Here is a 12,773-nt window from a genome sequence, read left to right as displayed (position 1 = left end):
TAAATAAATAGAAGAAAAAGAAAGAAGATGAAGCGAAGAGAGAGCACGAGGTTGTCATCATCTCTTTCTTTTTTGTCCACACACACAACACAACAAAACACAAAACATAATCAATAAATGTCTCTTTACTCAATTCATATCCACATTCCCATTACCATCGCAATTCGCAATGCAATCGATACTACCCAATGCCTTTCCCTGCCTTGGTAATTATCACCACTAATATTCTTATCATCTTCACACCTTTTTACTTCTATATCAACCCATTCAACATCAACTTAATTAATCACCTCCATCATTTTTTTAAATAAATTTCACCTATAATAAATAAATTTAAAATTAAATAGGTATGTAATTTCTATCCTTGAATATGAGATTCAAATTCAGTTTCACTCTCAAATTTTCATATATTTTAATCTCCAAATTTTAAAAATAACTAAATACGATTATTTTAATTAAAGTTTTTTTTTTTGTTAAATATGTTTGAGTTTAAATAGATATTTAATTTCTATCCTTGAAGTAAAATTAGAATTTAGTTTTTCTCAAATTTTTATATATTTTATTCTCTAAATCTTAAAAATGAAGAAATACAGTTCTTAAATCCAAATATACTAAAGTTTTTTAACTTGTATAACATGTTCAAGTTCAAATGTCTGTCTTAAAATATTTAAGTTAAAATTTATTTTTAAATTTAAAAATAAAAAATATATCAAAAGATATGAATAAATTTCAATTAAATTTAACATTGTTAATATTTTTAAACGGTAATATAAATTTATTGACTGCAAAATTTATACGTTATCAATATATTTAATTTATTAAAATTAAACATTATATTAATTTTTTGTTGTATTTTTTTCACAGGATTTATAACGTTTCTTTTGGACTTACGTATTAAAATAAGAAAAATAACTGCCTTCATAATGAGATATTAATTATTTATGTGGATATTTTAGTTTTTTTCTTTGGAAGCACACGGTACAGAAGAAACCCTTTTATCCCATTTATTGCTTTATTCCTTCGCTCAGAAATTTTATATTGATATATTAAGATTCAGGAGAAGAGGTAACCGTGTTTTTTTCGTTTCTTCATTCTCCTTTCTATGCCTATAACGAATGCACGGACACACTGCAATCTATAGAAAAAGGGTTGAACTTGGACGCACAAAAGCACCATGTCCAACCATGATGACATGAACCCTTTTGATCAAATGGACGAAGACGATTTCTTTGACGAAATTGATTACCAAAACCATGGTGGGGATGCTGCTCTTGATGAATATGAAATGGTATTTCCTATTCTCTTTTTAGGTTTGCATTTTTATTTTTAATTTTTAGTTTTTTGAGTTGTTTTATGTATCTATTCATTGAACTGAGAGGGAATTTGGTTTATTATTTTTTTTTTTTTGTGTATGTGTTTGGTGATTGGAACAGCTTACAAAGGTGACTGATACATCAGCTGCTCAAGCAAGAAAGGGAAAGGACATTCAGGGAATTCCATGGGAGAGGTTGAACATATCAAGGGAAAGGTACAGGTTGACAAGGCTTGAGCAATACAGGAATTTTGAGAACATTCTTACATCTGGGGATGCTGTGGACAAGGTCTTTTCCTTTTTTTTTTTCTTCTTTGCCCTTTTTTATTGTCCTTTGTTTAGGGTTGTTGGGAGCAGGGAAATAGCAGTGAATTCGTTTGACTAAATGTTTTGATGTTCAAAGTTTATTTATTTATTTTTCTCTTATTTGGGGTCCAGGAGTGCAAGCAAATGGAGAAGGGTGGCAATTACTATGAATTCTTCTATAACACAAGAATGGTTAAGCCTACCATCCTTCATTTTCAGGTTTGTTGACTTTTTCATGTGGTGATGTACCTAGTTATTTTCCTGCGATTTGAATGGCTGATAAACTTTGCTTTAACATGATTTGAAAATTTAAACTTGAGCGTGTGCAAGGATATATGTTGTTTGGGTGGTTTTCTGTGTTATATAATTAACCAAAATGTTATGGCTTGTGTGTGGCTGTACCTCTTGTACATTGATTTTATTCGTGGATATTGAGAAACAGCAGTCCTGTAGAAGATGGATTGGGTTTGTTTTATATTATATCAAATAAAAATAAAACAAGCATGTGTCCATTTTCATTTGACACAGCGGTTCTGTTTCTCTGTATAGTTTGTGGTCTTACAAAAGTAGGTTTGAGTTCCTTTTCTAAATAATTTTCAAGCTTAATGTAATGGCTTTTACTGAAGAAGGAAAAAATCTACCCTAGTGACATTTGTTTGTGGCATGCAGCTGAGAAACTTAGTATGGGCAACTTCAAAGCATGATGTCTACCTTGTCTCCAACTACTCAGTTAATCACTGGTCATCTATAAGTGGTGTCTTGTCTGAGATAATCAATTTTGCTGGGCATGTGGCCCCAACAGAGGTAATGCAGTCTCTTACACAATCTTGTTCATCTATAAGAGGAATTGAAGTGTTATTTGTGTCTTTTCCGTGCTTTATGAATGCAAGACTTATGCGGAACCTATATTTTCTTTAAACTTAAAAAACCTACAGTTGATGAGTATACATGTGTGGTTAATGAATCAGAGAAGTTAACATGGTTCATTTTAAAAAATAATTTAGTTAAGAGTGCAAATTATAACGAATTTTATACTAGAACAATCAAAATGGCTTCAGCATTGCTTTATTTAAGTATACGTATCTTATTTCTTTGCTTTACTTAACTGTGCATTCTTTGGTCTTGTAGAGACATGCAGGAAATTTGTTGGAAGGATTTTCTCAGACCCAAATTAGCACATTGGCTGTCAAGGATAAACTTCTTGTTGCTGGTGGCTTCCAAGGAGAGCTTACTTGTAAGGTGAGTTCACATGATTTATGCTTCCGATACTCTATTAAAAGATGAATGACTTTGTATTATTGATGATATATTTATGTATTGCTTGAACATCTATCCAATGGGAGACATTAAATTTTGTTGAATGTGCGGGTTGCTGTGAATAAATTCTCCCATGTAAAATATAAGGCAGGTGGTCATAAAGGGCTACGTGTTCATTAAAAGAATAGCAGGTTATCAATATGGAATCAGTGTTATGTAGGGTTTTGTTGATAGGTGGTCCTTTGCATTAAGTTACTAAAAGTTTTTGTTTAAACTCACTCTTATTGTGCGAAAATTCTTATATGTTCTAAAGAGGGAAACATTTTTGTCAGATTTCATTTTCTGTTAGATTCCCTGTTAAATATTGTTGAACTTTGACTTTGAGGACTAATATCTAGATTTATTAGTGAATCTTGTGAACAAAAGATCTGTTTGGATCGGTTAGGCTCAAAAAAGTGTTTCTTGATATTCATTTTTATTTTACTGATAATTACAGGAATACCATCTTGTTTTCACTTTAAAATTACTACCTCTACTTGTGAGGAGCTTGCTCTCCCTTATTTCCAATACTCTTGTTTCTATCATAATTCACAGTAACTTCTCAATCAAGCTCATTCTATGATTGTCGTGTTTTTCCTTTTCTCCTTTGTTCTCTTCTTGGGGCTTCCTTCTATTTGGGTTGGCAATATATATATAGTATATAGATTAATTGTTTCCTTTTATTGGGTATGTGATAGGAATTATTGCTACTACGCAAGACTACTATTTCTCCCCAATTCTCAATTATCATACTAAGATTAGGATTGTGTGATGCAACTTATAGTGTCTATTCTGAATGCAGCGTTTGGATCAGAAAGGAGTAAGCTTTTGTACACGGACCACACATGATGATAATGCTATAACAAATGCAATTGAAATATATGACAGCTTGAGGTATTTTTCATACCAAGTTTATTTGTCTGTTTGGAACATGAACATGGATTGACATTAAAACTTTTGCAGTGGCGCGACACATATTATTGCTTCCAATAATGATTGTGGTGTGAGAGAATATGACACAGAAAGGTTTCAGCTTTTGAATAACTTCCAGTTCTCTTGGCCAGTGAATGTAAGCACCTCTAAGAGAAATCTGGCTTATGTAGTATATTTTTTATTTTATTTTCTTTTTTAATTGCTGCTTGTTAGCTAATTATTCTCTCACTCAGGTTCATTTCAAATTTTCCTTTCTTATATATAGTTCCTTCTTTCTTTTTTCAGTTGGTTAGAAGAAAATATATTAGAAAGAGAAAAAGAAAACAGTACCAAATGTTTCAGGATAAGAACTGTTAGGACTTATAAAGAAAACAAAAACAAAGACACCAAAATACTGAAGTCCTATAACTGTAAAACCTAGTTAGTGTAGGAGTGTTGTCCAATCTCTTTGCATATCTTATATGTTGATTCCATGAAATAATAACTGTGCAGAACACTGAAGAGAAACCGCATAAACAATACTCTACCCATGACAAATTTAAAGGATATGATGTACCCTTGTAATCATAAATACAAGCATTCCTTTCATACACCCTACAAACTATCCAGCCATATTGTTTTGATTTTCATTTTTTTTGTATTTCCAAACCCTTAAAAGGGAACATGAAGAAACTGATTCATCCCACTTGGACAAACTCATTTCTTGCTCAAAAAGTTGACCTTTTAAGAATCTTTTGATTTCCAAATGGACTTATATAGGGATAATCTTTCCGTTATAGGAGGATAAGTGAGAAATTGAAATAATATTTGTTTGAAATTTTGAAAAATACCACAGGAATTCAGATTCCAAATTGCATGTCTTGATTAAAAGGAAAGAGAGCATAACCAATTAAAGCCAATATGGATTGAAGTTAACTAGTTTCCATGTTGTTAAATTTTTTCTTCTACTGTTTGATTATCTTAAACTGGTTTTCTTGATTTGAGCATGGCAGTTGCATTCACAATTTGTATGAACTTCAACTATTTTTTCTACTTCATTTCTACTTCAAGAAAATTCAATTTTTGATCTGCCTTGATTCCTTATGCAGCACACATCAATCAGTCCAGACCGTAAGCTTATGACTGTTGTTGGAGATAACCTAGATGGGCTGCTGGTGGATCCTCAGAATGGGAAGGTACTTGGTTTCTCTTGATCATACATTTATTGGAAATTTTTGTTCAAGTATGTTCTTTTTGTCTTTTTCCCGGTGAATGCTGTCTTTGATTTAGTTCATGCATTTGCTAATGGATCAGTATGAGTAGTGAATGTGAAACAAGTAAAACTTTCATTGAACATATATGCTATGATATGGTCATACGGGTATTCATTGTTAAACATATCCAAGGGATAGTGAATGCATGCTAGATATGAAAAGTGTTGGGAAAGGGAGATGAAGATACGAATATAATGAAATAATTAAGCATTATGTAGTTACCTTGTAGATTTGTACATTCCAAAAACAGCATACCATGCTGAAGAAACTTCCTCTAACATCTTTGTGACTTGTTTGATTTCTTAGACTGTTGCTACTTTGGTGGGTCATCGAGATTACTCCTTTGCTTCTGCATGGCATCCCAATGGATGTACCTTTGCAACGGGGAATCAGGACAAGACTTGCAGAGTATGGGATGTTAGAAACTTATCGTCTCCTGTTGCCATTCTCAGGGGTAACCTAGGGGCAACCCGGTCTATTCGGTTTTCTTCAGATGGTCAATATATGGTGGTTGCTGAGCCTGCAGATTTTGTGCACGTTTACAGCACAAAGGCAGACTACAGAAAAAGGCAAGAGATTGATTTCTTTGGGGAAATTTCTGGGGTTTGTCTGAGTCCTGATGATGAGTGTATGTATATTGGAATCTGGGACAGGACATATGCAAGCTTGCTACAGTATAATAGGAAGCACCAATATCAATATCTTGATGCTTACTATTGATCTTTATTCCTGCCTGTTGATTTAGGAAAAATCATTGATGTTGATTTATAGAGCAGTTTGATATTCTAGGTCCTTCTCCTTTCTCAGGACTTGATGTAGGTCAGTCTGATTAATCAAGACCACAGCATCATAAGATAGTTGTACAATGAAATCATGCCTCACCTTCCCTTTATTTCTGAGTTTTTCATGTGAATGCCACCTGCAGAAATCACAGAATTGCATGGTTTTAATGTTATATACATTGTCTTCATCTGCATCCAACAGTGGTTATAGTTTGGTTTATATTATTTGGAAAGCAAATGGTGTTCGGCTAAGCAAACTTCTAAGGTGTGGCCGTGCCTTGGCATGTTGAATGTCCTTTTTCTGGATAAATGCTTGGAACAAATTCTTCACTAGTATACAAGTTTTATGTAGACTTAAACTAAGTAAAAAAGAACAAATTCTTCACTTGGAACAAATTCTTCACTAGTGTAGTTTATATTAAAATGGTATGTTGAAAACATTTCTCTCCTTCTGTAAATAGTTTATATGTTGTTTATTAAGGAAACGTCATTGATTGCTTAGGCCATGATGTTTTTTCTTAATATGAATTGAAATCTATAAGAAGGGAGAGTGCACAAGGTAAAGAGAATAATAGAAAGAAGAAAGTGAAAAAATTCATTCTATATGTGGAAAGTAAACAAAAATGGATGGAAAAATGGTGATTGGTAGTGTTGAAAAACGGAGAAACAAATTGAGGACTGTGAGATTACTTTATTTTTAAATCAATGGCAAAGATTTCGTTTATAATTTTCTCTTTTCCTAGATAGATAACCTTTTTTGTCTTCTTCATCAGCATTTTCCCCTTTTACAACACTTTTAGAAAATTTATGCACATCTTGTTTAATTTATTGTTCAAATTTAAGGAAAGAAGTTATTCTCTCAACTTAACTATTTATTTAAAGTGCTGATAAAAAACACTATTTATTTAAAGTTCTTAAAAGATTAGTTAGTAAAAAAATTGTCTAACTAGCATTAATCATGGTAGAGGCAACTTGATTTATCCTTTATACTATTCCTACTACTAGTGCATTTGTAAAGAAGTTAACAATAACTAGTATATAAGAAGAAACAAGTCTTATCATTCAAACTAATTTTATAAGAATGAGTTAAATTTAAACACACTAAGTTTTCAAAAAAGAAATATTATGTGCGAGAGGAATGGTTTGAAATTGAATGGTATAACACTACAGTGTTCAGCTGGCCCATACCTAACGGAAACATAATCACCACCTTGAACTGATAAGAGAACATTTATTTATTTATTTTTGTATGAAATAAGATTATTATACAAAATTTTCTCTCAAACTTAAGAACACTTAATAAACTAAAACAAGTTATGTGAAGTCTTTCTGAGGGTATATTTTTGTTCTTCCAAACACATGGTAGAGTATGATTTAATGGAAAGAATCTGTGAACAACAGACAAAAATGGAAAGTGGGAAGGTTCCTGGTTTTAATGTGTTGGCATGCAGATAATAAGGAGATAAGGTGCATGAAATTCAGGTAAAGCTGAGAAAACAAATCATGCAGAGAGAAAAAAAAAACACATTGAAATGTGAATGATTTTGTAGGAGCTAATGTTGTTAAGAAGCTGGTCAATAAGAGACATTTTCTTTGAGAACAATTTAGTGACATATCACATCACATAAAAATGCACAAAAAATTAGAATAAATGGTTCTCCATTATTTCCATCAAATGCCTCTATTTTTTTTTCTTCTCTATTTAAAATTTTAACTAATAAAGAGTGAGAAACAAAAAACTCCACAAAATCTTAACTTCAAAACTACTGTAATGATATAATTTTGAAGTCATGTTATTGAAAAATTACACTAAATTAGTCTGATTTTAATTTAAATTAAAAAAGAAAAATTACAGCATTATATACCAAACTGATACAACTTCACTTTATATTAGATAAATTAAAATTGTACTCGATACCATTTTAATTTATATCACATTACTTTAAATAAAAATACAAAAGTTACAATCAATTAAAATTGTATCAAATTAACACGATTTTAAAATAAAAATTACAGATTTTTGTATTTAAAAAAAAAAAAAAAAAAAAAAACTCAAACTGTTGGATTTATCACATCTTTTGTCACTGAATTGCTGACAAACCCTCTTTGCTGTAGATAGAGACTAATTTTCTTTTGAAAGAAGTGTAGTGTCCTTTTTCAACATTCCAAAGAATGAGAATAAATCAGAGAAATGTTTATGGCTCTTCTGAAGCACCCTAATTAGGTATCATTGTGTGTATACTTCCAACTTAATAAAGGACACTAACCAACTTTAGATGTTTGCTTATCCATTCCATTACATTAACTTTGAAATCATATAAAATAATTATGCATTACAACACAATGTGTCACAATGCACTTTCCTTATGATGACTATGCTCAATAATGCTTGTTTTGTAGCAGGAAGGTCACTAAAAATATACACCATTTCTGAGCAACAAAGTACCGAACTAATCATTCATTCAGAGTTCAAAATTTGAAAGAAAAAAGAAAAACAGAAAGAATGAATAAAGCTGAAGTTGGTGATCCTTCACTACTGAGCAGAGTTAAATCTTCATCTGTAGTATGTGTCTTGTCACAAAAGTAGAATTTTACGGTATTTCTGAGATCAATTATTCTTCTAATAGAAAACATTCTTATTTTAACTCATTTATTAGATTTTTCTTTAACCTCAAATATCTTTTTAATTTATGATTTTTAAATCAAATTTAGAATTAGTTCATATTTAAAATTTTGATCTATTATAATATTTAAATTTAAAAAATAATGAATATAATTATTTTAATTTAAATATGTTAATTTTTTTTTAAATGTCAAACACATTTTTCAGTAAATATAAAATTAAAAATGTGTCAAATAATGTAAATAATTTCAATATTAACATAAAACGTATTGGATACGTTCAAAAAAATTAACATAATTGAAATTAAAATGATTGTATTCATTACTTTTAAAATTTAGAAACCAAAATATATCAAAATTTTAAATATAAACAAATTATAATTTTAAATCAAAATTTAGAAACTAAAAATATCTTATATTTTTTAATTTAGGATGTAATTGAGATTTGTTTATGCAGTATTGAATCAGCACATTTTCATAGGAAATATTTGAGGCAAGAGAACAAGTGTCTGTTCTATTTGACTTGGACTTTTACCTGTTAGAAAGCAAGAGATTTTAGGATAAAGATTGAAGCTTTGGAAATGCACATGATTTAGAAGAATGAAATTAAAATAGGGTTTTGAAGGGATGGTTGGTTGAAATTGAAATTTGAAAGAGGCAATTGAAAAAATGGGGACAAAGACAAGAGAGAGAGAGTGACAGAAGAATCCCGTGAATGAAATTTGGATCTTATGTTGTGATTTGTGACCACATTCACGCGCAACCCATGTTGCCTTGGACCCACACACACACCAACAAAACAAATATGCTTTTTATTTTTTCTTGTATTTATTGTAAACAATAAAAAATAAATAAATAGCTGTGTTGTACGTCTTTTACATAGAATAAATAGTTAGAATTAAAGATAGTTTTGAAAAAAAATTGATACGCTAAATAATTAAATCTTATTATATTTTGTTACAGATATATGTATCCTAAATAATTATAATTGAAAGAGTATAATATCAAAGTTGCATTCTAATTTTTTAACCTAATGCTAATTTATCCAACCATTAAACTAACTAAACAAGACAATAGTTATTCGTAATAGATTCTAACTTAATTCTGATGTTAATTCTGATGTTATATAATTATGTCAATACCAAACTCAATGAGATTTAAATATGGTAACCTACGAATTCTAGGGTTTTACAAAAGTGTCTTGAGACTCCAATCTTTGGATTTAATTACAAAATTTAATGAAAAGGTAAAACCTATAGATGTTTAAAAATATATGGTAAAATGTGTGGAGAAAAACTTTTTCTAGGTAATATTTCATTAAATCAAATTCAATTACCATTGCTATTACTCTTTATGGGTCCTGATAGTTTTGGAAAGTATTGAAAGAGTATAGAAATTAATCATAGGATATATTTATATCATCAAAACAAATCGATCATTATTTTTTTCTTTATTATTTGTTCGAATAATGAAACTTTCCTTTATCTTTTAAGTATAGGAAAGTTTAGATGTTGTTTTGGTGTTTGAAAATAAAAGATAATTATGTATCATTAATCAATAGTAAAAAGTAACTTTAAAAGGTAATTTATGTTTCTGCAGTTAATCATGTTAGTTAAACATCATAAGATACATGTTGGTGCATCATTTCATGTACTCGTGAACAGTGTTCATTGTACAAAAATTCAATTAAAAAATAAATTAAAACAAAAATCTCTTAATATTTTCTTAACCTGCTAAATGATTAAGAAAAGTCTATATTAAATAAAATACGTTTGGATTAGATTGGTTATTTTAATTATTATTTTTTTTTGAATAATAAACTAAAGCAAACAAGCGGGCTTTTTTTTGTTTTAAAAATATTAATCATTTCATTTTATTTTTAAAATTTCAATTTGTGGGGGCAAACCCAAAAAAATTATCAGAAGAAGAAAAAAAATAGAAAACATAAATCTTGCCAACAACCCTGTGATGGGATGAAAATAAAGTTGTATATATAAACAATATATCTACTAATATTGTAAAAGTTTTTTATTCCTTCATTTGATTAGAACTATAATATATTATTAATGAGATAATTTTTATCCTAGTTATTATCTTAAAGCTTTGAATTAAATTTGATAATATATATATATATATATATATATATATATATATATATATATATTTTTTTTTTTTTCGACATGTCATATTCATAACTTTGTTTTGGTAATTTTTTTCAGAATAACACGGTACCTTTGTTGTCCTCTAAAAAGAATATTCATAAAATACTCACTCTCTTTCATAGGAATAGAAATAAGCATATTGATTTTTATTTTTAAATAAGTGTTGATTTGAACAAAAAACATAAAATATAATTTCATTCAATATAAGAAATACTTATAAATAATAGATTCTGGTAGTAGTATAAAAAGCATGTATATATTTTAATTTTATACCTAACATAGTTTTCTATAAATCAAGAGCATAAAAACATTTAGATTTGGGATACATAAAAGTCATGAAAGATTGAACTGAAAAAAGAAAAGTAGAATTAATAGAGGACTTTTGCTTCATCCTGACACAGTACTTTCATGGTCCACTTTGCTTTACGTTCACAATCAAAAGAAGATGTACAAATATTCACTTATTGCACGGATTTTTCAAACTTTCAATTCAATAAATAAAGAATTGCAAAATAATAAGTTTATTTACTTTAAGTACAAGGAAACAAATTCAATAATATATAGTCAAAAAAAGTTTATGAATATATTGTTTTCAAGATTTCGAGTTAGAATAAGGTTAAGATAACTTGAAAGTTTTATATAGTATAAAAATGAGTAATATAAATTATTTATAAGTAGAAATACATATAAATATGAGTTTCTGATTTGAAGGTTGTCCTAATTTTTAATATATATTTGTTCACATACAAATTTTTTTGGTGTCTCTTCTTATAAAAAAATCAGTGGTAGTTTTTTTGTAAGAGTTTGGATGAGTATATATATATATATATAATAGGTAAACAAATTTTAAAAATTTATTATTCGACCAAAATGGTTCATTTTAAGAGAATGTATCTCATTCATTAGTATCAAATATTTGTGAACATAATCTTTCTTAAAAGACCCACAAACAACTAATAACGAATCATAAGATTTCAACTTTTTATAAGTAAATTTGTACATTAATTATATATTTCTGAAGTTGATGGTGAAAATTGTACATAATTGTATATTTAACTCTTGTAATGTCTCGTGTATGAAAGAGTAGCTTCATTAAAAGAAAATACTTAAACAGTAATTACTTCTAGAGATTAAAAAATAACTATTTAATATATTAAATTAATTTGATATTATGTTTAAAATATAAAATTATTAGTATTTAAAATAATTTTTATTATAAATAAAAAATTATAATTAGTTTCTGAAATTAATTAGTGCAATTTTAGTCATAAAAGTATGAAAGAAATTAATATCTAAACCATATTCTAATTTAAAATTAATAATATTAAATAACTAAAAACTTTGATAGTTAAAGTTAAAAATCATTTTAGAACATATTTCACAGATCAATTATTACTTTTTATTTATAATAAAATATTTTACGTATCAATAAATTTTAATTTATAATATATTATTTAATGTAGTAACTTCTTATGTTAGTCCCTACAATTAATTGCTATTTAATGATTTCATTTTGTTAAAGAAGAGTTTTGGAAGTTAAATAAAAGTCCATCTAAAAGAAGTGAGAATATCAAATGCTTATATATATATATATATATATATATATATATATATATATATATATATATATATATATATATATATATATATATTATAATAACCTTAAAACAATTATTATAGTAACAAATAAGAGAATATTAACAATATATTTTTATTTTTAACTAAAATTTACTAGAAATAAAAAGAAATTACAACTCAGATCTTTATTTCATGGATTACACTTATCTGGCAGATGAAAATTGTAGCTAAAGTGAAGAAAGAAGATATTCTCATAAAAATCTCCCCAGTAATATTTCTCTATACTCTGCAAGAGTTAAACCATGAAAAAAAGAAAAAGTTGTAACTGTCATGTGTTTCTTCACTTAGGAAGGTGATACACTGAAAAATTTAAATGAGTTTCTGATTTGCATTTCACAAGATAGCAACATGGTTTTTGTCACCTACTGCTATATATCTCTTCATCTACAGCATAGCATTACTATAATAATGGAGTGACTGTGACTCGGGTTAAACAATATTTCCAACCAAAAAATTCTGATGACGTAGT

The 12,773-nt window shown here is 28.3% G+C and overlaps 1 protein-coding gene and 1 long non-coding RNA gene across 2 annotated transcripts; one reads left to right on the top strand and one right to left on the bottom strand.

Annotated features, from left to right (window-relative positions):
- The first annotated feature begins 1,001 nt into the window (after window positions 1–1,001).
- LOC114186264 (putative WD repeat-containing protein C2A9.03) lies at window positions 1,002–6,055 on the top strand. Its single transcript, XM_028074322.2, has 9 exons — window positions 1,002–1,288; window positions 1,434–1,601; window positions 1,751–1,837; window positions 2,288–2,422; window positions 2,747–2,857; window positions 3,717–3,808; window positions 3,878–3,983; window positions 4,936–5,022; window positions 5,407–6,055. Exons 1-9 carry the CDS (start codon window positions 1,175–1,177, stop codon window positions 5,818–5,820), a joined length of 1,314 nt encoding a protein of 437 aa, XP_027930123.2. The 5' UTR covers window positions 1,002–1,174; the 3' UTR covers window positions 5,821–6,055.
- Window positions 2,285–5,451, bottom strand: LOC146885964 (uncharacterized). Its single transcript, XR_014994877.1, has 2 exons — window positions 5,323–5,451; window positions 2,285–2,453 (listed from the first exon to the last, which is right to left on the bottom strand). It is a non-coding gene; the product is annotated as an uncharacterized LOC146885964 (long non-coding RNA).
- Window positions 6,056–12,773: the final 6,718 nt, after the last annotated feature.

The sequence above is a fragment of the Vigna unguiculata genome, chromosome 5, assembly GCF_037176805.1.
Source record: "Vigna unguiculata cultivar grain cowpea cultivar isolate G323 ecotype 2 chromosome 5, ASM3717680v1, whole genome shotgun sequence".
NCBI classification, from domain to species: Eukaryota; Viridiplantae; Streptophyta; class Magnoliopsida; order Fabales; family Fabaceae; genus Vigna; species Vigna unguiculata.
The sequence above is the reverse complement of the archived record's forward strand: the minus strand, read 5'-3'. Positions and strand labels throughout refer to the sequence as shown.